Source organism: Crinia signifera, chromosome 1 (assembly GCF_055691185.1).
Source record: "Crinia signifera chromosome 1, ASM5569118v1, whole genome shotgun sequence".
Taxonomy (NCBI): Eukaryota; Metazoa; Chordata; class Amphibia; order Anura; family Myobatrachidae; genus Crinia; species Crinia signifera.
Window position 1 is genome coordinate 12,421,247 of NC_139217.1, and position 26,121 is coordinate 12,447,367.

General features: G+C 45.9%; 1 protein-coding gene across 6 annotated transcripts in view; it reads right to left on the reverse strand.

Moving 5' to 3' along the window:
• Positions 1-26,121, reverse strand: part of RTKN (rhotekin) — an 89,698-nt gene that overhangs the window by 48,877 nt on the left and 14,700 nt on the right. The window contains exon 1 of one of the 6 annotated variants that reach the window (XM_083176561.1): positions 15,905-16,000. The exons of 2 other annotated variants lie outside the window; for them this stretch is intronic. In XM_083176561.1, coding sequence (XP_083032687.1) covers positions 15,905-15,916 — 12 coding nt within the window. In that variant the 5' untranslated portion in view covers positions 15,917-16,000. 3 more of the 6 variants (XM_083176222.1, XM_083176724.1, XM_083176893.1) reach the window with 3 other exon arrangements.

Consider the following 26,121-nt stretch of genomic DNA (forward strand, 5'->3'; position numbering starts at 1 on the left):
GCACATATAGGGGGATGTTATACACACAGGCACATATAGGGGGATGTTATACACACAGGCACATCTAGGGGGATGTTATATACACAGGTACATGTAGGGGGTATACTTTACACACAGGTACATATAGGGGAATGCTATACATACAGGCACATATAGGGGGATGTTATACACACAGGCACATATAGGGGGATGTTATACACACAGGCACATATAGGGGGATGTTATACACACACAGGTACATATAGGGGGATGTTATACCCACAGGCACATATAGGGGAATGCTATACACACACAGGTACATATAGGGGGTATGCTATACACACAGGTACTTATAGGGGGATGTTATACACACAGGCACATATAGGGGGATGTTATACACACACAGGTACATATAGGGGGATGTTATACACACAGGCACATATAGGGGGATGTTATACACACACAGGTACATAAAGGGGGATGTTATACACACAGGCACATATAGGGGAATGCTATATACACACAGGCACATATAGGGGGATGTTATACACACAGGTACATATAGGGGTATGTTATATATACACAGGCACATATAGGGGGATGTTATACACACAGGCACATATAGGGGGATGTTATACACACAGGCACATACTGTATAGGGGGATGCTATACACACAGGCACATATAGGGGTATGTTATACACACAGGCACATATAGGGGGGATTCTATACACACAGGTACATATAGGGGAATGCTATACACACAGGTACATATAGGGGGGATGCTATACACACAGGTACATATAGGGGGATGTGATACACACAGGTACATATAGGGGGGATGTTATACACACAGGTACATATAGTGGAATGCTATACACGCAGGCACATATAGGGGGGAAGCTATACACACAGGTACACACAGGCTATACACACAGGTACATATAGTGGAATGCTATACACACAGGTTCATATAGGGGGATGTTATACACACAGGTACATATAGGGATATGCTATATACACACACAGGCACATATAGGGGGGTGTTATACACACAGGTACATATAGGGGATGCTATACACGCATGAACATATAGGGGTATGCTATACACACAGGCACATATAGGGGGATGCTATACACACAGGTACATATAGGGGAATGCTATACACACAGGCACATATAGGGAGTATGCTATACACACAGGTACATATAGTGGAATGCTATACACACAGGCACATATAGGGGCATGCTATATACACAGGTACATATAGTGGAATGCTTTATACACAGGCACATATAGGGGGGATGCTATACACACAGGTACACACAGGCTATACACACAGGTACATATAGGGGTATGCTATATATAAACAGGCACATATAGGGGTATGCTATATACACACAGGTACATATAGGGGTATGCTATACACACAGGCACATATAGGGGTATGCTATACACACAGGTACATATAGGGGGATGTTATACACACAGGCACATATAGGGGTATGCTATATACACACAGGTACATATAGGGCAATGCTATACACACAGGTACATATAGGGGTATGCTATATACACACAGGTACATATAGGGGGATGTAATACACACAGGTACATATAGGGGTATGCTATTTATACACACAGGTACATATAGGGCAATACTATACACACAGGTACATATAGGGGGTATGCTATACACACAGGCACATATAGGGGTATGCTATATACACACAGGTACATATAGGGGGATGTTATACACACAGGTATATATAGGGGAATGCTGTACACACAGGCACATATAGGGGTATGCTATACACACAGGTACATATAGGGGTATGCTATATACACACAGGTACATATAGGGGTATGCTATATACACACAGGTACATATAGGGCAATGCTATACACACAGGTACATATAGGGGTATGCTATATACACACAGGCACATATAGGGGTATTCTATACACACAGGTACATATAGGGGGATGTTATACACACAGGTACATATAGGGGGATGTTATACACACAGGTACATATAGGGGTATGCTATATACACAGGTACATATAGGGGGATGTTATACACACAGGCACATATAGGGGTATGCTATACACACAGGTACATATAGGGGGATGCTATACACACTGGTACATATAGGGGGATGTTATACACACAGGCACATATAGGGGTATGCTATACACACGTACATATAGGGGTATGCTATATACACACAGGTACATATAGGGCAATGCTATACACACAGGTACATATAGGGTTATGCTATATACACACAGGCACATATAGGGGTATTCTATACACACAGGTACATATAGGGGGATGTTATACACACAGGTACATATAGGGGTATGCTATATACACAGGTACATATAGGGGGATGTTATACACACAGGTACATATAGGGGTATGCTATATACACAGGTACATATAGGGGTATGCTATACACACAGGTACATATAGGGGAATGCTATATACACACAGGCACATATAGGGGTATTCTATACACACAGGTACATATAGGGGGATGTTATACACACAGGTACATATAGGGGTATGCTTTATACACAGGTACATATAGGGGGATGTTATACACACAGGTACATATAGGGGGATGTTATACACACAGGTACATATAGGGGGATGCTATATACACACAGGCACATATAGGGGGATGTTATACACTCAGGTACATATAGGGGTATGCTATACACACACAGGTACATATAGGGGGATGCTATACACACAGGTACATATAGGGGGATGTTATACACACAGGTACATATAGGGGGATGCTATATACACACAGGCACATATAGGGGGATGTTATACACTCAGGTACATATAGGGGTATGCTATATACACACAGGTACATATAGGGCAATGCTATACACACAGGTACATATAGGGGAATGCTATATACACACACAGGCACATATAGGGGTATTATATACACACAGGTACATATAGGGGATGTTATACACACAGGTACATATAGGGGTATGCTATATACACAGGTACATATAGGGGGATGTTATACACACAGGTACATATAGGGGTATGATATATACACACACACAGGTACATATAGGGGTATGCTATACACACAGGTACATATAGGGGAATGCTATACACACAGGTACATATAGGGGGATGTTATACACACAGGTACATATAGGGGTATGCTATATACACACAGGTACATATAGTGGTATGCTTTACACACAGGTACATATAGGGGTATGCTATACACACAGGTACATATAGGGCAATGCTATACACATAGGCACATATAGGGGGATGCTATATACACACAGGTACATATAGGGGTATGCTATATACACACAGGTACATATAGGGCAATGCTATACACACAGGTACATATAGGGGTATGCTATATACACACAGGTACATATAGGGCAATGCTATACACACAGGTACATATAGGGGTATGCTATACACACAGGTACATATAGGGGTATGCTATACACACAGGTACATATAGGGGTATGCTATACACACAGGTACATATAGGGGTATGCTATACACACACAGGTACATATAGGGGTATGCTATACACACACAGGTACATATAGGGGTATGCTATACACACAGGTACATATAGGGGTATGCTATACACACAGGTACATATAGGGGTATGCTATACACACACAGGTACATATAGGGGTATGCTATATACACACAGGTACATATAGGGCAATGCTATACACACAGGTACATATAGGGGTATGCTATACACACAGGTACATATAGGGGTATGCTATACACACAGGTACATATAGGGGTATGCTATACACACAGGTACATATAGGGGTATGCTATACACACACAGGTACATATAGGGGTATGCTATACACACACAGGTACATATAGGGGTATGCTATACACACAGGTACATATAGGGGTATGCTATACACACAGGTACACATAGTGGAATGCTATACACACAGGTACATATAGGGGTATGCTATACACACAGGTACATATAGGGGTATGCTATACACACAGGTACATATAGGGGTATGCTATACACACACAGGTACATATAGGGATATGCTATACACACAGGTACATATAGGGGTATGCTATACACACACAGGTACATATAGGGGTATGCTATACACACACAGGTACATATAGGGGTATGCTATACACACACAGGTACATATAGGGGTATGCTATACACACAGGTACATATAGGGGTATGCTATACACACAGGTACACACAGGCATAGGTGTGCGCACATTGAATCTTATTGGTGCACCCCCTAATGCCGTGCCCACCCTTATGAACACCTCCCTACCAGCAATACCTTTTACCAAAGAGTTTTGCTTTTTAGAACTGTATTCCATTGAAAGAAGCGCCCATCATTCAGTTATGTGTGTTTTGCATTGCTACTTGTACCAGACCATTGTCATATCACTACATATCATCCATATATGTATTTTACTTTATCTGCATGTAATATTATACTGAGAGCCATTTTATATTGTAGCGAGTACCAATAGATTATGGTAGACACGCCTGATTGGCGCTGTTACACACCCAATGGGCGGTGTTATACATGCCCAGTATGTGGTGCTAGGCACACCCCTTTGATGGTGCACCCCCTAATTTAATGTGCTGCGCACACCTTTGCGCACACAGGTACACACGGGTACATATATGAGTATGCACGAGATCCTCCACTCAGACTGCACTCACATCGCACGGAATCCCTACTCGTTATTAGTTGTATCTAATTCACAATGAACCCACCAAGGGAACGTCTGTCATCACTTATATATATATATATACACAGTAAGTATAACAGTCATAGCTAATCCATAATAACTACATTTACTGCATCAGTAAGGGACGTACATGAATTCCTCAATATGTAACTGGAACAGTATCACAATGACACGTAACACAGAGTGATCTCCTATCACCGGTGATCACTCAGTACCATTGTACATATAGCCTTGTAGACATACAGTATAGTACAGGCCATTTCTCTCCAGGGGGTATGAGACCCTATATATACACATCACTATACTCATCCCCAAATACACCCACCCCACCTCTGTAATGACCTCCTGCTCTTATCCCCCATATAAATCACATCACCCCATCCCATCATCTCAGGCCTAGCTCTATGCCACCTCCACAGACCTCACCCAACCAAGCGGTGGAATCTTAGTTCTCCCACTTATCCTTCACCAGCTGCAATCCATTCCTCCCGGCTCCTATGTTCTGCCATTGTGAGTGTATGAGGCTTATGGTGCTAGAACGTTTGTTAGTGTGGGTACAACGCTATATAAGAGTAATGACAATGTGTGTGTCTAGGAGACCTTCTACATAGCATATACAGCCGGCAGCCATGAAAGAGTTAATCTTCGGATGGCAGGAGCGTGGGGGCACTGCAGACCCCAATGTCCTCTGTAAATGTCAGGGAATGATGAGGGACACAGAGATCATTGTACGATGGGTGAATCTGACGTCACTGACTGCAACTGTTGTGGTATTGTTATATCCCCATCTGTATTCCTCCCTATTATACGGCTTTGGTGTGTCTGTACATACATTGTACTGCTAATTGTCATATATACATACATACATACATACACACACACACACACACATATATATATATATATATATATATATATATATATATATATATATATATATATACAGCCACTAATAATCTGCCTAAATTACAATATATCTGCAGCATACAGTACATCATACATGCTTGTCCCTTATCACCGATTCCCAACACTAGAATACCCCAATGATGGTAGTAGTTATCCAGACAAGGAGAACACTACCTGTCCAGGTGACCACCAGAAAAGCGCCTCATACCCAGGAGAAGAACACCAGAGGAACACTATATAACCAGGAGAACACCAGATCTATAAATGTTAAGCAGACATTAAGATGGCAATATATGCCCAGGAGAACATAACATGAACACTATAAATGTCCAAGAAAACACCAGATGAACAATAAATGTTAAGCAGACAATCACTACACGAGACCCACATGCCCAGTAGAAGAATGCCAGCGGAACATTACACAACCAGGAGAACAGCAGAAGAACAATAAATGTTAAGCAGACAATCACTACACGAGACCCACATGCCCAGTAGAAGAATGCCAGAGGGACATTACATAACTAGGAGAACAGCAGAAGAACAATAAATGTTAAGCAGACACTACAAGATCACCACATGCTCAGGAGAACACCATAAGCACAATAAAGGTTAAGCAGGCAATCACTACATGAGCACTACATGCCCTTGAGAAGAATACCAGAAGAACATAGTCTATGAAGACTATTATACACGTAGCAGACAATCACTACATGAGCACTACATGCCCTGGAGAAGAATACCAGAAGAACATACTGTATGAAGACTATTATACACGTAGCAGACAATCACTACATGAGCACCACATGCCCTGGAGAAGAATACCAGAAGAACATACTGTATGAAGACTATTATACACGTAGCAGACAATCACTACATGAGCACTACATGCCCTTGAGAAGAATACCCGAAGAACATACTGTATGAAGACTATTATACACGTAGCAGACAATCACTACATGAGCACTACATGCCCTGGAGAAGAATACCAGAAGAACATACTGTATGAAGACTATTATATGCATAGCAGACAATCACTACATGAGCACTACATGCCCTGGAGAAGAATACCAGAAGAACATACTGTATGAAGACTATTATACACGTAGCAGACAATCACTACATGAGCACTACATGCCCTGGAGAAGAATACCAGAAGAACATACTGTATGAAGACTATTATATGCATAGCAGACAATCACTACATGAGCACTACATGCCCTGGAGAAGAATACCAGAAGAACATACTGTATGAAGACTATTATACACGTAGCAGACAATCACTACATGAGCACTACATGCCCTGGAGAAGACTACCAGAAGAACATACTGTATGAAGACTATTATATGCATAGCAGACAATCACTACATGAGCACTACATGCCCTGGAGAAGAATACCAGAAGAACATACTGTATGAAGACTATTATACACGTAGCAGACAATCACTACATGAGCACTACATGCCCTGGAGAAGAATACCAGAAGAACATACTGTATGAAGACTATTATACACGTAGCAGACAATCACTACATGAGCACTACATGCCCTGGAGAAGAATACCAGAAGAACATACTGTATGAAGACTATTATATGCATAGCAGACAATCACTACATGAGCACTACATGCCCTGGAGAAGAATACCAGAAGAACATACTGTATGAAGACTACTATATGCATAGCAGACAATCACTACATGAGCACTACATGCCCTGGAGAAGAATACCAGAAGAACATACTGTATGAAGACTATTATACACGTAGCAGACAATCACTGCATGAGCACTACATGCCCTGGAGAAGAATACCAGAAGAACATACTGTATGAAGACTATTATACACGTAGCAGACAATCACTACATGAGCACTACATGCCCTGGAGAAGAATACCAGAAGAACATACTGTATGAAGACTATTATGTGCATAGCAGACAATCACTACATGAGCAGCACATGCCCTGGAGAAGAATACCAGAAGAACATACTGTATGAAGACTATTATACACGTAGCAGAAAATCACTACATGAGCACTACATGCCCTGGAGAAGAATACCAGAAGAACATACTGTATGAAGACTATTATGTGCATAGCAGACAATCACTACATGAGCACCACATGCCCTGGAGAAGAATACCAGAAGAACATACTGTATGAAGACTATTATACACGTAGCAGACAATCACTACATGAGCACTACATGCCCTGGAGAAGAATACCAGAAGAACATACTGTATGAAGACTATTATATGCATAGCAGACAATCACTACATGAGCACTACATGCCCTGGAGAAGAATACCAGAAGAACATACTGTATGAAGACTATTATATGCATAGCAGACAATCACTACATGAGCACTACATGCCCTGGAGAAGAATACCAGAAGAACATACTGTATGAAGACTATTATATGCATAGCAGACAATCACTACATGAGCACTACATGCCCTGGAGAAGAATACCAGAAGAACATACTGTATGAAGACTATTATACACGTAGCAGACAATCACTGCATGAGCACTACATGCCCTGGAGAAGAATACCAGAAGAACATACTGTATGAAGACTATTATACACGTAGCAGACAATCACTACATGAGCACTACATGCCCTGGAGAAGAATACCAGAAGAACATACTGTATGAAGACTATTATGTGCATAGCAGACAATCACTACATGAGCAGCACATGCCCTGGAGAAGAATACCAGAAGAACATACTGTATGAAGACTATTATACATGTAGCAGACAATCACTACATGAGCACTACATGCCCTGGAGAAGAATACCAGAAGAACATACTGTATGAAGACTATTATGTGCATAGCAGACAATCACTACATGAGCACCACATGCCCTGGAGAAGAATACCAGAAGAACATACTGTATGAAGACTATTATACACGTAGCAGACAATCACTACATGAGCACTACATGCCCTGGAGAAGAATACCAGAAGAACATACTGTATGAAGACTATTATACACGTAGCAGACAATCACTACATGAGCACTACATGCCCTGGAGAAGAATACCAGAAGAACATACTGTATGAAGACTATTATATGCATAGCAGACAATCACTACATGAGCACTACATGAAAACATAAAATCCCATCTGTGATATTGTCCTTGACTGTCCCAAAGAATCATGGAGAAATCTGGGTGGCTGATGTATACTCATGTGTGAGGCATATGCCTGGGGCCATCAGAGAGGTTGGTGAGAATTAAAGGCTCACACACCAGCCCTGGCACCAAATGATTGGCATTCCACCCCTAACCCTGAACACAGGACCAACGTGTAATACATTAAACAGTATCCCTTCGCTAACAATGGCTCAAACCCACTGACTGTCTGGAGCCAGTTAAGGAGTTTAGATTTTGTAACCAGCGCTCAGCCTAGACTCAGTATGAACCCCAACACCAGAGGACAACAACCGGCATTAATGGTGACAGAGTACTGGGACAGGTAGGAGCTTGAGTAACTGAGAAGGCAGTTTTCCACTGAGTAACAGTGCAGGTCCACATTAACCCACAATGAGCAGGCAGTTCGATTCGAAGGGGTGGCAACTGGGTCTGTTCTTTTCAAATGGACTAGTGTTGCCTCCATTTTGTGGGTGTGCAGAGGTCAATGTCTGCTTCTGGCAATGCAGATTAACTGACTATGGCTGCAGAGTGGAGACGAAAACCTAGTAAGCTGAAGGTTAGTCAGTATGTAGTGTGAGAAAAGCCACAAAAAACCATGAGCACTGCATGCCTAAGAGAATAATGCTGCAAGAACTCTATAGGTCAGTGGTTCCCAACCTGGGGTACTAGTACCCCTGGGGGTACTCTGCAGACCAGTTGGGGGTACTTGAAAATAATACTGGTAATGGCGGACAATGAAAAGGTATATTGATGGCTGAAGAAGACCCGTTGCCATGGAGACAAACCACGTTGTGTCATATGCCTGACCAGCAATCCACTGGGAGCTTCCCATGCTGCCCTCAGACATCAGCAGTCATCTGCCCAGCACTGACAAAGGTGGAGGAAGCAGCGGCATTAATCCTACCGGTGTTAGTGGGAATCCTGGACATAATACACAACCAGTGTCTAGACACAGAAGGGCACGATTCCTTGCTGTATACTACTCCTCCGCTCCTCCTTAATATAAGGACATGTATAAGGATCCGCATACCGCTAAGTACTGTCCATATTTCAAAATGAGAGGAGGGGGTACTTATCAATGAAAAGCCTAATCAAGGGGTACGGGAGAGAATAAAGGTTGGGAACCACTGCTAGAGGTGAAGGTGAACATCACAATAACACACATGATAGAAGAACTAGTAAAGTGATAAACTGGAGATAGATTTGTCCCAGATTTGTGGCCTATGTATATTAAATTCAGGAACAAGAGGCAAATGTAGCATAGAAACGATATCCAGTTAGAAGTCCAAACCGGCAGTCCTTGTAGCGTCACAGTACCAAGCCAATTCCACAGAGCAAAACTATCGCTTATCCACACAGCAGTGATAGCAGGTTTGTCCTCCCAATTCCCCAGGGATCCCCCTCGCATCCCTATCACATATACAACACAGCCGTGATAGTGCAGGAAACCTGTATAAGTCCACACAGCACCGGACACTGCGCACAGGAGTATAGTAGGGCCCACTCAGGGCAGATGATGCGTTCCACAAGATAAGTAGGCAGAGTATGACCTCTTAGCCTAGGATCACGACTAACATGAGGCGCTGGCCTGTGCAAGTGATTTTAAGACCTTCCAAATTCCCACGGTGCTTGCACCATCCGTAGGGTTTGCACAGCTTCCTGATTGGTGGGTTCAAGCATCAGGTTTACATAGGGACCAATGTTAAATGGGCCAATGGACCCGATTTTTCATTGTATACCCACCTTTATGGGTATTTTACATGAAAAATGCCCCCCCCCCCCATTGTTAACGCCACCCCACGATGAATGGCAACCCGAAGCGTGGCGAGCGCAGCGAGCCCGCGAGGGGCGGCGGTGCGCGTCCTTTTCATACCCCCACTATCCACGTCGGCGTGGAGTTGATTTTATTTTTTATCAGAATTTTATTTTATTCAATTTTTCATATATATCTACATATATATACAGACACACAATAACAGAGAAAAAGAAAAGGGTAAGGGGGGTACAGAAAAAAAAAAGGGATACAATCCAGGGGGTTACAATTACACGTCCATTGCTTATCCTTTATGTTTTTAACCTTATTTTCATTCCTGTATATTAAGGAGGTACATTTATCTATCTTCCATAGTGCCCTACTTCCTTCCGATTATAGTTTGTATCCCCGTCTACTCAAATATATGTCCCATACTTCAATTCAGTTTGGCCACCATTTTCCCATCTATTCTAGTTTTATATCTAAGTCTCACCCTCGTCTTCTAGTATGTATTTACCCCTCCTGCTCCATTTCCTCTGTATTGATATAGGGGGTATATTACCCAGTGTGGCTTCTGTTTCCATTATATACTGAAATTGGACTTTAGAGATCACCTTCTGGATGGGGGTAAGGTGACTTGCTTCCAGCATTGAGCCAGAGCTGCTCGTGCTGCGATACATATATGTCCCAGCACGTACCGATTGCTCGCTCTCACCTCTGTTGGGTATATATGTAGGAGGGCCAATTGTGGTGAGGGGGTGGAGTTGATTTTATATAGTGTGGCGAGTGCAGTGAGCCACCGAGCCCGAAGCGTGGCAAGAGTAGCGAGCCCCGCGAGGGGATGTGTAATACCTGTGAAGTAATGCGCGTCCGCTCGCCACGCTTCGGGCTCGGTGTCTCGCTGCGCTCGCCACACTATATAAAATCAACTCCACGCCGACGTGGATAATGGGGGTATGAAAAGGTCCGAGGACGCGGGCTCGCAGCGCTGGCCACGCTTCGGGTTGGCGTTGATCTGGGGTGGCGTTAACAATGGGGGGGGGGGGGGGGGGCATTTGACCCATCAGGGTTGGGAAACAATAAAAATTGGGGTGTGGGGGCCATGCGATTTGGTTGCATGCGACGGACGCAATTTCTGGGGGTCCCGATGGATACAATTTTTATCGCTGGTGCCATGCTAGTAAACAAGTACCAAAACACCCAAATAATACTACATGCCGAGGAGAAGTACAAGAGAAGAATACTAGATGCCCAGGAGAAGAACGCCCCAATAATACTACATGCCCTGGAGAAGAGCATCAGAAGAATAATACATGACCAAGAAAAGAACACCAGTAGAATACTACATTCCCAACAAATTAACACCAAAAGAATACTAAATGGCCAAGAGAAAAACACCCAAAGAATAGCACATGCCCTGGAGAACACCGAATATTACGTTCCCACAAAACATGTGAAGAATACTTCATGCCCAGAAGAATACCCAGGAAAATAATACCAGAAGAATACTACATGCCCACGAGAATATATGCCTAGGAGAGGAACACCCTAAGAATACTGCATGCCCTGGAGAAGAACACTACATACCCAAAAGAAGAACACCAAAAAATACTACATGCCCAAGAGAAGACCACCCCAAGAATACTACATGCCAGAAGAATACTACATGAAGAAGTCCAGAAGAATACTACATGCCAAGGAGAAGAACACCCCAAGAATACTACATGTCCAGGAGAAGAACACCCCATGAATACTACATGCCCAGGAGAAGAACACCCTAAGAATACTACATGCCCTGGAGAAGAACACTACATACCCAAAAGAAGAACACCAAAAAATACTACATGCCTAAGAGAAGACCACCCCAAGAATACTACATGCCAGAAGAATACTACATGAAGAAGTCCAGAAGAATACTACATGCCAAGGAGAAGAACACCCCAAGAATACTACATGTCCAGGAGAAGAACACCGCAAGAATAATACATGCCCAGGAGAAGAACACCCCAAGAATAATACACGCCCACGAATAATACATGCCCAGGAGAAGAACACCCCAAGAATAATACATGCCCAGGAATAATAAATGCCTAGGAGAAGAACACCCCAAGAATAATACACGCCCAGGAGAAGATCCCCACAAGAATACTACATGCCCTGGAGAAGAACACTACATACCCAAAAGAAGAACATCAGAAGAATACTACATGTCCAAGAGAAGAACACCAAAAGAAAACTACATAGCCACGAGAAGAACACCAGAAGACTACTACATGCCCAGGAGAAGAACACCCCAAAAATACTACATACCCTGGAGAAGAACACCAGAATAATATTACATGGCCAGAAGAAGAACACCAGAAGAATACTACATGCCCAAGAGAAGAACACCAGAGGAATATTACATGCCATGAAATGAAAACCAAAAGAATACTACATGGCCAAGAGAAGAACACCCAAAGAATATCACAAGCCTTGGAGAAGAACACCAGAATAGTAGGTTCCCACAAAAACACCAAAAGAATACTACATGCCCAGGAAAAGGAACATGCCCAAGAGAAGAACACCAGAAGAATACTACATGCCCAAGAGGAAAACACCACAAGAATACTACATGCCCAAGAGGAGAACACCACAAGAATACTGCATGCCCAAGAGGAGAACACCACAAGAATACTACATGCTCAAAAGAATATCACCAGAAGAATTCTACATGTCCAAGAGGAGAACACCACAATAATACTACATGACCAAGAGGAGAACACCACAAGAATACTACATGTTCAAAAGAATATCACCAGAAGAATTATACATGCCCAAGAGGAGAACACCAGAAGAATACCACATGCCCAAGAGGAGAACACCACAAGAATACTACATGCCCAAGAGGAGAACACCACAAGAATACTACATGCTCAAGAGAATATCACCAGAAGAATTCTACTTGTTCAAGAGAAGAGTGCCACAAGAATACTATATGCCCAAGAGGAGAACAACACAACAATACTACATGCTCAAGAGAATATCACCAGAATAATTATTCTACATGGCCAAGAGGAGAACACCAGAAGAATACTACATACCCAAGAGGAGAACACAACAAGAATACTGCATGCTCAAGAGAATATCACCAGAAGAATTCTACATGTTCAAGAGAAGAGTGCCACAAGAATACTATATGCCCAAGAGAAGAGCACCAGAAGAATAGTACATGCCCAAGAGAAGATCACCAGAATACTACTGTTACGAGTCACTGCGGCTCGTAAATGTGTTATCGCTATTCGACCAGGACATCGGCACATTTCTTTCCGGTGAACGGCAGCTAACTAATCCAGCGCTTCCGCACCACTGGTCCTAACCGTTACCAATTTATCCAGAACAGTGCTACATTTCATGTCAGAAAGCTTCCTAGGTTGTTGTGCAACTAGGAACCCAGGTAAATCGAGCTAATAAACAAGCTGTGCGGCTCATAACAACTACATGCCCAAGAGAAGAAGACCAGAAGAATACTACATACCCAAGAGAAGAAGGCCAGAAGAATACTACATACCCAAGAGAAGAAGAATGGAGCCTACCAGCCCACCGCAGAGTGACATAGACAGCATTATGGGTTACCTGCAGGCTGAGAGCAATCTGCCGGATGTATAACATATTCATATCTTGTAGAATTCTGAGCTTCTCTTCCATATCGGACCACTTGTCTGGGGGCTCCCAGTGTTGTCCTTTGTCCTGCGCCATTACTGAACCCTGATACCTCTAACACTAACATAAATATCCCAACCCAAATTACCATACTGGACTGGCCAAAGGTATTACCTACTGTACTTGCTAGTCATGTCCTATATATTACACATACTGTGTGCGAGGGCAGGGTGTTATACTGAGAGCAGAGTGTTATACCGAGAGCAGGGTGTTATACTGAGAGTAGAGTGTTATACCAAGGGCACAGTGTTATACCAACAGCAGGGTGTTATACCGAGAGCAGGGTGTTATACCGACAGCAGGGTGTTATACCAAGGGCAGAGTGTTATATCGACAGCAGGGTGTTATACTGAGAGCAGAGTGTTATACCAAGGGCACAGCGTTATACCGACGGCAGGGTGCTATACTGAGAGCAGGGCCGTATACAGAGTTATACAGAGAGCAGAGCAGCACACAGAGTATTATACAGAGAGCATGGCAGTATACACAGTGTTATACAGAGAGCAGGGCAGTATACACAGTGTTATACAGAGAGCAGGGCAGTGGCAGTGAGAGCAGGGCAGTATACACAGTGTTATACAGAGAGCATGGCAGTTATACAGAAAGGCAGGGCAGTACACAGTGTTATACAGAGAGCAGGGCAGTATACACAGTGTTATACAGAGAGCAGATCAGTACACAGCGTGTTATACAGAGAGCAGGGCAGTACACAGAGTTATACAGAGAGCAGGGCAGTACACAGAGTGTTATACAGAGAGCAGGGCAGTACCCAGAGTTATACAGAGAGCAGGGCAGTACACAGAGTTATACAGAGAGCAGGGCAGTACACACAGTGTTATACAGAGAGCAGGGCAGTACACAGAGTGTTATACAGAGAGCAGGGCAGTACACAGAGTGTTATACAGAGAGCAGGGCAGTACACAGAGTGTTATACAGAGAGCAGGGCAGTACACAGAGTTATACAGAGAGCAGGGCAGTACACAGTGTTATACAGAGAGCAGAGCAGTACACAGAGTGTTATTCAGAGAGCGGGGCAGTACACAGTGTTATACAGAGAGCAGAGCAGTACACAGAGTGTTATACAGAGAGCGGGGCAGTACACAGAGTGTTATACAGAGAGCAGGGCAGTACACAGAGTGTTATACAGAGAGCAGGGCAGTACACAGAGTTATACAGAGAGCAGGGCAGTACACAGTGTTATACAGAGAGCAGAGCAGTACACAGAGTGTTATACAGAGAGCAGGGCAGTACACAGAGTGTTATACAGAGAGCAGGGCAGTACACAGAGTTATACAGAGAGCAGGGCAGTACACAGAGTTATACAGAGAGCAGGGCAGTACACAGAGTGTTATACAGAGAGCAGAGCAGTACACAGAGTGTTATACAGAGAGCAGGGCAGTACACAGAGTGTTATACAGAGAGCAGAGCAGTACACAGAATGTTATACAGAGAGTGGGGCAGTACACAGAGTGTTATACAGAGAGCAGGGCAGTACACAGAGTGTTATACAGAGAGCAGGGCAGTACACACAGTGTTATACAGAGAGCAGAGCAGTACACAGAGTGTTATACAGAGAGCGGGGCAGTACACAGAGTGTTATACAGAGAGCAGAGCAGTACACAGACTGTTATACAGAGAGATCCCTACACTGTATAACATGGGGACAGGCCGGCAGCTGTGGTGTCCACGTCTGTCTCCTTCTGTCCCTTCCTCTCTCCTGCACTTTCCTTCCGCCTGTTCCCAGCTCTGGCTCCCACCCCCAGCTGAAAGGCCTCATTCATTGCCAGACGTCCCACCTCCCCCTTATACAGAGTAGGAAGATTTCCGGGACTAAACCATTAACCCCCAAACTGCTACCCGAGGAGGGGGACCCACTGTATCATACCGGCACTATATATATAGGGCAGGGACTATACAGGGGATCAGGACTCACGGGAAGAGGACACAGGGGCTACATTGAGTACTCAGAGGAGGGGGGCCATGTGCAATAATCGTGTGTGATCCTCATGCGCCCCCCCCCCCCCCCCCCCCCCCCCATGCAGCTGTGCCAGAGTACACCACCTGCATTATATAGCCAGGGAAGTGGCATCAGCAGCCTCAATGGCAGTCAACGGGTGCAGGGTGTATGTGGTAAGGGGATATATAACTAGGGATGAGCGCAGGGGCCAAAGATTTGGATTTGGATTCGTCGCCGAGATTTGGATTTAGCTTTGTCGAGCGGCGGTGAAAAGCTTCGGATTTGGATTTTTTTGAAAAATGGTTAAAAAACGGGCAAATCGCGTAATGTTTGTGGTTTTTTAGTCCCTAGAGTAATATTAACCTCAATAACATTAATTTCTAGCCCTTTCCAGACAATTGTGACCACTTTACACCTTACAATGTTGTTTTAAACAGACTGGAGGGTGAAACCGCGCTATATCTAAAGACATGCCACAGGTGTAAAAGTGTTCGACAACTTTAATGAACATAGATATAATTATAATGAACATTAAAAAGCAATCTAATAGATTTGCTGAATTTTCATTAAAAAGTACTGGTACCACAAAAGTATATTTGAGCATGGATAGTCACCCAAAGTTCTGATGGGGGTATGTCCTGTGTCCGTTCCTATGGTGCTTCCTTTGTATATGTCCCAGTTTTTGGAGGCTGATTTCAGAATGCGGGACTTGTTGGGAGAAATTAAGTTCTCCGGCCCAGGGAACGCCTGTTGGTATGGGGTTCTACCTGGTGAGCTGGCAATTGATATGTCCCAATAATTCATGGCTGCTGGGATGGTTCTGGAAGCTGGTCCGGTCACATTGGATAAGGGCAGATTGAAGGTCCAGGAGATGGGTGTCCGTGCTCTGTTCCATCAACGTGTTTCGCTTTACAGCTTTTTCAAGGTGATATCTGGAGTACCACGTGTCAGTGTTTTATATCCCAAATAATGAGATAGATAATTAGCACCTGTTGCATGTTAGTTGTTAAATCTAATTTTTTGTATTCAATATAGGCTTATATTTTATGAAATAGGAGACAAAACTTAACCTAATTTGACCTTTTACAGTTAGAAACGAGTATTAGAAAGTATTAGGGGCGGGATGTATTAATATACATCGCCGCCCACCCGCCGCGATGCCAGCACATATGCACTAACATACATAACATAATAACGCATTGCGGTGCGGTAACGGAGACCTGCGATACCTGTGCTGTGGTGTGCGGGGGTCTCCGTCTCCTCCCTGCCACCTCCTGCTGCCTTCACGCCGGGGACAGCTAAGCAGACTGTCCCCGGCGCCTCCTCCTCCCCCTGCAGCCGGAAGGACGTCTGCCTGTGTTGCTAGGGGGAGGAAGGGCTTACCTTCTGGGGTCCAGGAGGACCTGCAAGAAGGTAAGCCCAAGTGAGGGGGAGAGAGGGGGTCGGCAAGGCGTAGGCTTCTATAGGGTATCGCCACCACCCTGGCCGGCGAAATCGGTGCGGCAGGGTAATAGTACATTTGAAAATGCGGTAAAACAGGGGTTTTACCGCATTTTCATTTTGAAACATCTCGCCCTATAAAACAACATTTAATGAATTGCATATAGAGACCCGTTTCCGGATATTCGGGTACGCCATTTCCGGGTCAATGAACCGCACATACGTTCCACCAATACCCGGTACTCAGGCATTATGATCCATCTATCTCTGCCCTTTTCAAAGAGGGCGGACTCTGCCTTTCCGGTTTTCGGATGCCGGATATTGTTAGCGTTCCTATCACTCTACAAGGTATGCAGGAAGCTGGCTGGTTATTAATATTATATACTAGGCGACAGTGCCTCGGCACAAACAGATGGTAGTTTGTTACATATCTGTTTTCCAGCAGTGGGATAAATGAATGGTGATGCAAGATGGAATTGTCCCCTTACTGAAATGACTGGTTCGTTTGGGACCCCACAATAAAAGAAGCAATGCTCAAAATTGCGCATAATAAAAAGTTCTGTGTGTGATTGTTCTGCTTCCACGCATTGTTGGACAAACTGCATTCGCAAAAAACTAATATATATAAACTATATATAGAAACTGGGTGAACCAGCACTCCCTTGCAAATGTTGGTCACAGCTGCATCCGGTGCTATGCCTTACCTTGCTGGCAGGCAAGGAAATATATACAATCTGTTGCACCGCGGCACACAAGGGCGACTTAATAGAAATAGCGACAATACACTGTTGTCACTTTATCAACGTTTCAAAGCTGTATTCGCTTTTTGATCCTGATGAAAAAGCAAATACAGCTTTGAAACGTCAATAAAGTGACAACAGTGTATTGTCGTTATTTCTATTAAGTCAACCTTGTGTGCCGCCGCGCAACAGATTGTGTATATATAGATATATAGATATATCTATATATCTATATATCTATATATTGCTCTTGTTTATTGTTTGTGTGCACTGCACTCCAATACACCATAGTGAGATACTGTCAGCAGTTCCGTGTGTGATTGTTCTGCCTCCACGCAGTGTTGGACTTAAAATTTTCACAATGCCATTCACATCACGCAGTGGCAAGGAAAGACTCCAACCTTGCCCTATAAGACTTGGGAATCTGTCAGTGGGGCATCTCATGTGTCTCATAAGTCTGACAATGAAATACCTTGTCATTCCGCTTTCCTAAGTGAGAAAACAGCCCAAACCACTGTCTGAAAAACAAACTGTGCGTCTAGGAACAGAAATGTCATAAACCACTGAGGGGAGTCCAAGTGTGTCCTTGAGTCCTACATGTGAGCCTAATCTCTCAGAGAAGCCGCCTTCCACTGTTACTGCTCACTCTGCATATCAGAATCAATTTATTGGCCATGTATACTCTTGTATGCATAAATATAATATAAATAATACATAAATATTTTTTTTGTGGCTACAGTGCAGCTTCAAACATGGTACAAGAGGCATGACAGGACATACATACATTGCATCAGTTGCGCATACAAATGACAATCCACATGTTATGATTTGCAAGGTCAGACAGAGCAGGTAGGTGTTTAGATTAGCAGTGTCTTAGAGTACGTTGTTCAATAGTTGAATAGCTATCGGGAAGAAGCTTTTTGCGGTTCTTGACGACTTGGCAGGGATATGTGGGGATGAGCAGCATTAGTATTGCAGGTAACATAGGCATTGAAGATGCTCCCGTCGAGTTACAGCAGGATGAGGTGTTGACTTGTGTAGCAGATGATGGCACTACTGAGGAATTGGATATTGAGGAAGAGGATGTTGTGTGTGCAAGTGAAGCACAAGTGGAAGCATGATAAGACTGCCATTGTCATGCCTGGTCATACAACCAACAAATGAACATCTCATGTGTGGAATTATTTTCTCACTAATTCAGATAACATTTGCCAAGCCATCTGTAGCCTTTGTGGAAACAAAATAAGTTGAGGTGAGGACATTAAGCATCTCGGAACATCTACCCTATTACGTCATCTGCAGCGCGCTCATGGGAAGTATAGGGAGGGTTCCAATATTGGTGCTACAAAATTAACATAAAGAAGCATCAAATGTGTCCCTTCTCTTTAGTGGACCCCAGCACATGCGATCTCCACTACCAACACCCTCTGTATCCTCAGTAATGACCAGGGATGGTTCTTCTGATTAATGCTAGATGAATCCTCTCCTTTCCTGGATTCTGCAGAAGAATCCTTCATCACAAGGTCTTCTGTTACTGCTGCTGCTGCTGGGGGTAGTTCTTCAACCCAGAAGTGGTCCTAGAAACCCCATTATACATGATAAAACAACTGACTGTTCAGCAGGGCTTGGCGAGGAAAAACAAGTATATCAGTTCTCACCCCGTGGCACAGCGTATCATGGAAGCCATGACTACGAGGATAGTATTGGATGTGCGTCCAATATCTGCCATCAATTCTGTGGGTTTTACACGGTTAATGGAGGCTGCGTGTCCCCTGTGCCAGATTCCATCTCGGTTACATTTCAGTCGAAAGCCATTCCTGAGCTGTACCGGGACATCAAGTCTAAAGTAATCCATGGCCTGAAAAGTGGGATTGTATCCAGTGTCCACTTAAACACGGATATGTGGACAAGAGGCAGAGGACAGACTAAGCGGGATGCAGGGATTGGTGGGTGTGAGGAATGTAGCAGCACAGGCAGGACATACTGGTTAGTACTGGGACATACTGGATACAGGGACACAATGATGACACGGCTGAGGGAGGGACCAGGTGGACCAGCGGGATGCAGGGATTGGTGGGTGTGAGGAATGTAGCAGTACAGGCAGGACATACTGGTTAGTACTGGGACATACTGGTTACAGGGACACAATGATGACACGGCTGAGGGAGGGACGAGGTGGACCAGCGAGATGCAGGGATTGGTGGGTGTGAGGAATGTAGCAGTACAGGCAGGACATACTGGTTAGTGTACTGGGATATACTGGTTACAGGGACTCAATGATGACACGGCTGAGGGAGGGATGAGGTGGACCAGCGGGATGCATGGATTGGTGGGTGCGAGGAATGTAGCAGCACAGGCAGGACATACTGGTTAGTACTGGTTAGTACTGGGACATACTGGTTACAGTGACACAATGATGACACGGCTGAGGGAGGGACGAGGTGGACCAGCGGGATGCAGGGATTGGTGGGTGTGAGGAATGTAGCAGTACAGGCAGGACATACTGGTTAGTACTGGGACATACTGGTTACAGGGACACAATGATGACACGGCTGAGGGAGGGATGAGGTGGACCAGCGGGATGCAGGGATTGGTGGGTGTGAGGAATGTATCAATACAGGCAGGACATACTGGTTAGTACTGGTTAGTACTGGGATATACTGAATACAGGGACACAATGATGACACGGCTGACGGAGGGATGAGGTGGACCAGCGGGATGCAGGTATTGGTGGGTGTGAGGAATGTAGCAGCACAGGTAGGACATACTGGTTAGTACTGGTTAGTACTGGGATATACTGGTTACAGGGACACAATGATGACACGACTGAGGGAGGGATGAGGTGGACCAGCGGGATGCATGGATTGGTGGGTGCGAGGAATGTAGCAGCACAGGTAGGACATACTGGTTAGTACTGGGTAGTACTGGGAAATACTGGTTACAGGGACACAATGATGACACGGCTGAGGGAGGGATGAGGTGGACCAGTGGGATGCAGGGATTGGTGGGTGTGAGGAATGTAGCATCACAGGCAGGACATACTGGTTAGTACTGGGATATACTGGTTACAGGGACACAATGATGACACGGCTGAGGGAGGGATGAGGTGGAACAGTGGGATGCAGGGATTGGTGGGTGTGAGGAATGTAGCAGCACAGGCAGGACATACTGGTTAGTACTGGGATATACTGGTTACAGGGACACAATGATGACACGGCTGAGGGAGGGACGAGGTGGACCAGCGGGATGCAGGGATTGGTGGGTGTGAGGAATGTAGCAGCACAGGCAGGACATACTGGTTAGTACTGGGATATACTGGTTACAGGGACACAATGATGACACGGCTGAGGGAGGGATGAGGTGGACCAGCGGGATGCAGGGATTGGTGGGTGTGAGGAATGTAGCAGTACAGGCAGGACATACTGGTTAGTACTGGGACATACTGGTTACAGGGACACAATGATGACACGGCTGAGGGAGGGACGAGGTGGATCAGTGGGATGCAGGGATTGGTGGGTGTGAGGAATGTAGCAGCACAGGCAGGACATACTGGTTAGTACTGGGATATACTGGTTACAGGGACACAATGATGACACGGCTGAGGGAGGGACGAGGTGGACCAGTGGGATGCAGGGATTGGTGGGTGTGAGGAATGTAGCAGCACAGGCAGGACATACTGGTTAGTACTGGGATATACTGGTTACAGGGACACAATGATGACACGGCTGAGGGAGGGACGAGGTGGACCAGCGGGATGCAGGGATTGGTGGGTGTGAGGAATGTAGCAGCACAGGCAGGACATACTGGTTAGTACTGGGATATACTGGTTACAGGGACACAATGATGACACGGCTGAGGGAGGGACGAGGTGGACCAGCGGGAGGCAGGGATTGGTGGGTGTGAGGAATGTAGCAGTACAGGCAGGACATACTGGTTAGTACTGAGATATACTGGTTACAGGGACACAATGATGACACGGCTGAGGGAGGAATGAGGTGGACCAGCGGGATGCAGGGATTGGTGGGTGCGAGGAATGTAGCAGCACAGGCAGGACATACTGGTTAGTACTGGTTAGTACTGGGACATACTGGTTACAGGGACTCAATGATGACACGGCTGAGGGAGGGATGAGGTGGACCAGGGGGATGCAGGGATTGGTGGGTGTGAGGTATGTAGCAGTACAGGCAGGATATACTGGTTAGTACTGGTTAGTACTGGGATATACTGGTTACAGGGACACAATGATGACACGGCTGAGGGAGGGACGAGGTGGACCAGCGGGATGCAGGGATTGGTGGGTGTGAGGAATGTAGCAGCACAGGCAGGACATACTGGTTAGTACTGGTTAGTACTGGGATATACTGGTTACAGGGACACAATGATGACACGGCTGAGGGAGGGACGAGGTGGACCAGCGGGATGCAGGGATTGGTGGGTGTGAGGAATGTAGCAGCACAGGCAGGACATACTGGTTAGTACTGGGATATACTGGTTACAGGGACACAATGATGACACGGCTGAGGGAGGGATGAGGTGGACTAGGGGGAGGCAGGGATTGGTGGGTGTGAAGAATGTAGCAGCACAGGCAGGACGTATTGGTTAGTACTGGTTAGTACTGGGATATACTGAATACAGGGACACAATGATGACACGGCTGACGGAGGGATGAGGTGGACCAGCGGGATGCAGGTATTGGTGGGTGTGAGGAATGTAGCAGCACAGGTAGGACATACTGGTTAGTACTGGTTAGTACTGGGATATACTGGTTACAGGGACACAATGATGACACGACTGAGGGAGGGATGAGGTGGACCAGCGGGATGCATGGATTGGTGGGTGCGAGGAATGTAGCAGCACAGGTAGGACATACTGGTTAGTACTGGGTAGTACTGGGAAATACTGGTTACAGGGACACAATGATGACACGGCTGAGGGAGGGATGAGGTGGACCAGTGGGATGCAGGGATTGGTGGGTGTGAGGAATGTAGCATCACAGGCAGGACATACTGGTTAGTACTGGGATATACTGGTTACAGGGACACAATGATGACACGGCTGAGGGAGGGATGAGGTGGAACAGTGGGATGCAGGGATTGGTGGGTGTGAGGAATGTAGCAGCACAGGCAGGACATACTGGTTAGTACTGGGATATACTGGTTACAGGGACACAATGATGACACGGCTGAGGGAGGGACGAGGTGGACCAGCGGGATGCAGGGATTGGTGGGTGTGAGGAATGTAGCAGCACAGGCAGGACATACTGGTTAGTACTGGGATATACTGGTTACAGGGACACAATGATGACACGGCTGAGGGAGGGATGAGGTGGACCAGCGGGATGCAGGGATTGGTGGGTGTGAGGAATGTAGCAGTACAGGCAGGACATACTGGTTAGTACTGGGACATACTGGTTACAGGGACACAATGATGACACGGCTGAGGGAGGGACGAGGTGGATCAGTGGGATGCAGGGATTGGTGGGTGTGAGGAATGTAGCAGCACAGGCAGGACATACTGGTTAGTACTGGGATATACTGGTTACAGGGACACAATGATGACACGGCTGAGGGAGGGACGAGGTGGACCAGTGGGATGCAGGGATTGGTGGGTGTGAGGAATGTAGCAGCACAGGCAGGACATACTGGTTAGTACTGGGATATACTGGTTACAGGGACACAATGATGACACGGCTGAGGGAGGGACGAGGTGGACCAGCGGGATGCAGGGATTGGTGGGTGTGAGGAATGTAGCAGCACAGGCAGGACATACTGGTTAGTACTGGGATATACTGGTTACAGGGACACAATGATGACACGGCTGAGGGAGGGACGAGGTGGACCAGCGGGAGGCAGGGATTGGTGGGTGTGAGGAATGTAGCAGTACAGGCAGGACATACTGGTTAGTACTGAGATATACTGGTTACAGGGACACAATGATGACACGGCTGAGGGAGGAATGAGGTGGACCAGCGGGATGCAGGGATTGGTGGGTGCGAGGAATGTAGCAGCACAGGCAGGACATACTGGTTAGTACTGGTTAGTACTGGGACATACTGGTTACAGGGACTCAATGATGACACGGCTGAGGGAGGGATGAGGTGGACCAGGGGGATGCAGGGATTGGTGGGTGTGAGGTATGTAGCAGTACAGGCAGGATATACTGGTTAGTACTGGTTAGTACTGGGATATACTGGTTACAGGGACACAATGATGACACGGCTGAGGGAGGGACGAGGTGGACCAGCGGGATGCAGGGATTGGTGGGTGTGAGGAATGTAGCAGCACAGGCAGGACATACTGGTTAGTACTGGTTAGTACTGGGATATACTGGTTACAGGGACACAATGATGACACGGCTGAGGGAGGGACGAGGTGGACCAGCGGGATGCAGGGATTGGTGGGTGTGAGGAATGTAGCAGCACAGGCAGGACATACTGGTTAGTACTGGGATATACTGGTTACAGGGACACAATGATGACACGGCTGAGGGAGGGATGAGGTGGACTAGGGGGAGGCAGGGATTGGTGGGTGTGAAGAATGTAGCAGCACAGGCAGGACGTATTGGTTAGTACTGGTTACTACTGGGACATACTGGTTACAAGGACACAATGATGACACGGCTGAGGGAGGGACGAGGTGGACCAGCGAGATGCAGGGATTGGTGGGTGTGAGGAATGTAGCAGTACAGGCAGGACATACTGGTTAGTGTACTGGGATATACTGGTTACAGGGACACAATGATGACACGGCTGAGGGAGGGACGAGGTGGACCAGCGGGATGCAGGGATTGGTGGGTGTGAGGAATGTAGCAGTACAGGCAGGACATACTGGTTAGTACTGGGATATACTGGTTACAGGGACTCAATGATGACACGGCTGAGGGAGGGATGAGGTGGACCAGCGGGATGCATGGATTGGTGGGTGTGAGGAATGTAGCAGCACAGGCAGGACATACTGGTTAGTACTGGTTAGTACTGGGACATACTGGTTACAGTGACACAATGATGACACGGCTGAGGGAGGGACGAGGTGGACCAGCGGGATGCAGGGATTGGTGAGTATGAGGAATGTAGCAGTACAGGCAGGACATACTGGTTAGTACTGGTTAGTACTGGGACATACTGGTTACAGGGACACAATGATGACACGGCTGAGGGAGGGACGCGGTGGACCAGGGGGATGCAGGGATTGGTGGGTGTGAGGAATGTAGCAGCATAGGCAGGACATACTGGTTAGCACTGGTTAGTACTGGGACATACTGGTTACAGGGTCTCAATGATGACACGGCTGAGGGAGGGACGAGGTGGACCAGTGGGATGCAGGGATTGGTGGGTGTGAGGAATGTAGCAGTACAGGCAGGACATACTGGTTAGTACTGGTTAGTACTGGGATATGCTGGTTACAGGGTCTCAATGATGACACGGCTGAGGGAGGGACGAGGTGGACCAGTGGGATGCAGGGATTGGTGGGTGTGAGGAATGTAGCAGTACAGGCAGGACATACTGGTTAGTACTGGGATATACTGGTTACAGGGACACAATGATGACACGACTGAGGGAGGGATGAGGTGGACCAGCGGGATGCAGGGATTGGTGGGTGTGAGGAATGTAGCAGTACAGGCAGGACATACTGGTTAGTACTGGGATATACTGGTTACAGGGACACAATGACGGCACGGCTGAGGGAGGGACGAGGTGGGCCAGCGGGAGGCAGGGATTGGTGGGTGTG